The sequence below is a fragment of the Colobus angolensis genome, unplaced genomic scaffold, assembly GCF_000951035.1.
Source record: "Colobus angolensis palliatus isolate OR3802 unplaced genomic scaffold, Cang.pa_1.0 Scaffold136, whole genome shotgun sequence".
Classification (NCBI taxonomy): Eukaryota; Metazoa; Chordata; class Mammalia; order Primates; family Cercopithecidae; genus Colobus; species Colobus angolensis.
The window spans coordinates 5,653,007-5,655,754 of NW_012114444.1; the positions used below are offsets into that span (position 1 = coordinate 5,653,007).

Here is a 2,748-nt window from a genome sequence, read left to right on the forward strand (position 1 = left end):
AAGAGATCAAGACCATCCTGTCTAACACGGTGAAACTCCATCTCTACTAAAAAAAATACAAAAAAATTAGCCGGGCCTGATCGTGGGCACCTGTAGTCCCAGCTACTTGGGAGGCTGAGGCAGGAGAATGGCGTGAACCTGGGAGGTGGAGCTTGCAGTTAGCCGAGATTGCGCCACTACACTCCAGCCTGGGTGACAGAGCGAGACTCCGTCTCAAACAAACAAAAAAAAGGAAATAGAGGATTTATCATAAACTTCCTTTATGTGGAAACAAAGACAGGTGGGCAGGGAAAACAGCCACAGGCTGTGGAACGCTGTCAGGACTCTCCTCATTCCACATGTGCTGCTGTCTCCCTCTCTCAGCAGACTAATGTCCCATACATTTCACTTTACATAGCAGAAAGTATCAACAGTGCCTGTATTCAGCCCCACCATTCAATAAGTTATTCAGGTGAAGACTGAAAGCCAGTAGCACAGTGGCTCGCAACTATCGTCTTAGGTACTTGAGAGGCGGAGGCAGAGGTGGGAGGATCACTTGAGTCTAGGAGCTCGAGGTTGCAGGGAGCTATGATTGGGCCACTGTGCTCTGGCCTGGGCGGTGGAGCAAGACCTTGTCTCTAAAAAACAAACAACAAAAAACACCCATGCAATATTCTAGCTTCGTGTGCAATATCATGAGTTAGAGACTCTGATAACCTAACCTAGATGAGGGGTCTATTCCTGGATCAAGAAAATGTGGCCTTGGGGCAAGAGAGGGCTACCGAAGACACGAAATGGCTGCTAGGGGCCCACCATTGTTACAGCGCTCTGATTGACGAGCTTGAGTGCCATGGATTGCGTCTCTCGGCAAAGCACATTGTAGCCACAGCCCTGCAGCTCAGCCGTGTCTGACTCCCCAGCTGCATCCCTGCACCACCTCTCTGCTGCAGCCACCAACATTTCTGAACTACAGTCTCTGGTCCCAGTTTCAATACCTGGGAAAGAGAACGTAATTGCCCAGGCTTAGGGCAGGTATCCACCCCAGTCCAATCTACCGTGGCCAGGTGAGACCGAGGCATGGAACGCAGACACCGTTCCTTCAACTGGGGGAGCAGGCAGTTCTCAGGGAAGGCAGAAGCTGGGGTGGTCCCTCCCCAGGGGCTCCCTGTGCTCAGCACCCAGGTGCAGAAACCGTCAGGGGCCACGTTGCCCAAACCTCCCTTCAGTATCTTGCAGTGACCCATCCAGAGATACTGCCTTGCTTTCTGTGACCCAGCTTCCAGGCCACACCTGACTGGAGCAAAGGAGGGTCCCTGTAATGGTCAGGACCTTATGACTTTGAGTGAAAAAGAACAAAAGGGCAGGTGGGAGGAAATGAACTAGTTCCTCTAAGCAGGACAGACAGAGTCACGGTGGTCTCTGGAAAGACTGCACCTAGGGACTCGGGACACTGTGCATACACACACATACATATGTAAGCATACATACATCAGCATATATAGAAGCATACATATAACCAAGTAAGTTGTTGGTATTATTATTTTGAAGAAAGTGCTATCTTTTAAATCAACTAAAAATAAGAAAAATAGAAATTGTGATTTTACATTGACTGATTTCTTCTCTGATGCTCTTCTTCTCCCTATGCAGATCCAAGATTCTGACTATATCAATTTATTTTTCTCTAAAGAACTTCTTTTAACATTTTCTGCATGACAGGTCTACTGGCAACAAATTTCCTCAATTTGTGTTTGTCTGAGAAACTCTTCATTTCTCCTTGACTTTTGAAGGACAGTTTCACAGGGTACAGAATTCTACGTTGGAGAGTTTTTTCTCTCAACATTTTATATATTTCATTCCACTCTTTTCTTGCTTGCATGGTTTCTGAGAAGCTGGATGTAATTATTTGTAAGATTTATGAAGCAAAATTTTTTTCCTTTGACTTCTTTCAGATTTTTTCTTTATCTTTGATTTTCTGTAGTTTGAAAATGGTATGTCTAGGTGTGGGGCTTTTGTTGTTTTGTTTTTGTTTTGTTTTGTTTTGTTTTTTGCATGTATCCTATTTGGTGTTCTCTGAGTTTCTTGGGTCTGTGGTTTGGATCATGAATTTGTAGAAATTCTCAGTCATTATTGTTCCAGTATTTCTTCTGTTCCTTTCTTTCCTTCTTCTTCTGGAATTACACTATGCATCTGTTACCCCTTTGTAGTTGCCCCATTGTTCTTGGATATTTTGCTCTATTTTTTTAAGTCTTTTTTTCTATTTGCTTTTCATTTTTGGAGGTTTGTTTGTTTGTTTTTGAGATGTAGTTTCGCTCTTGTTGCCCAGGCTGGAGTGCAATGGCACAATCTCGGCTCACTGCAACCTCCACTTTCCAGGTTCAAGCGATTCTCCTGCCTCAGCCTCTCGAGTGACTGGGATTACAGGCACCCGCCACCATGCCCAACTAATTTTGTATTTTTAGTAGAGATAGGGTTTCACCATGTTGGTCAGGCTGGTCTTGAACTCCTGACCTCAAACAATCCACCCACCTCGGCCTCCCAAAATGCTGGGATTACAGGAGTGAGCCACCACACCCGGCCTCATTTTTGGAGGCTTTTATTGAGATATCCTCAGGCTCAAAGATTCTTTCCTCAGTTGTGTCCAGTCTACTAATAAGACCATCAAAGGGATTCCTTTTTTCTATTACAGTGTTTTTGATCTCTAGCATTTCTTTTTGATTCTTTCATAGAATTTCTAACTCTCTGCTTACATTGTTTATCTGTCCTTGCATG

At 44.6% G+C, this 2,748-nt stretch overlaps 1 protein-coding gene across 1 annotated transcript in view; it reads right to left on the minus strand.

Moving 5' to 3' along the window:
* Nucleotides 1-939, minus strand: part of NELFCD (negative elongation factor complex member C/D) — a 31,349-nt gene extending 30,410 nt beyond the window's left edge. The window contains exon 1 of the mRNA XM_011934559.1: nt 802-939. Coding sequence (XP_011789949.1) covers nt 802-939 — 138 coding nt within the window. The remainder of the gene's footprint in view (nt 1-801) is intronic.
* Nucleotides 940-2,748: the final 1,809 nt, after the last annotated feature.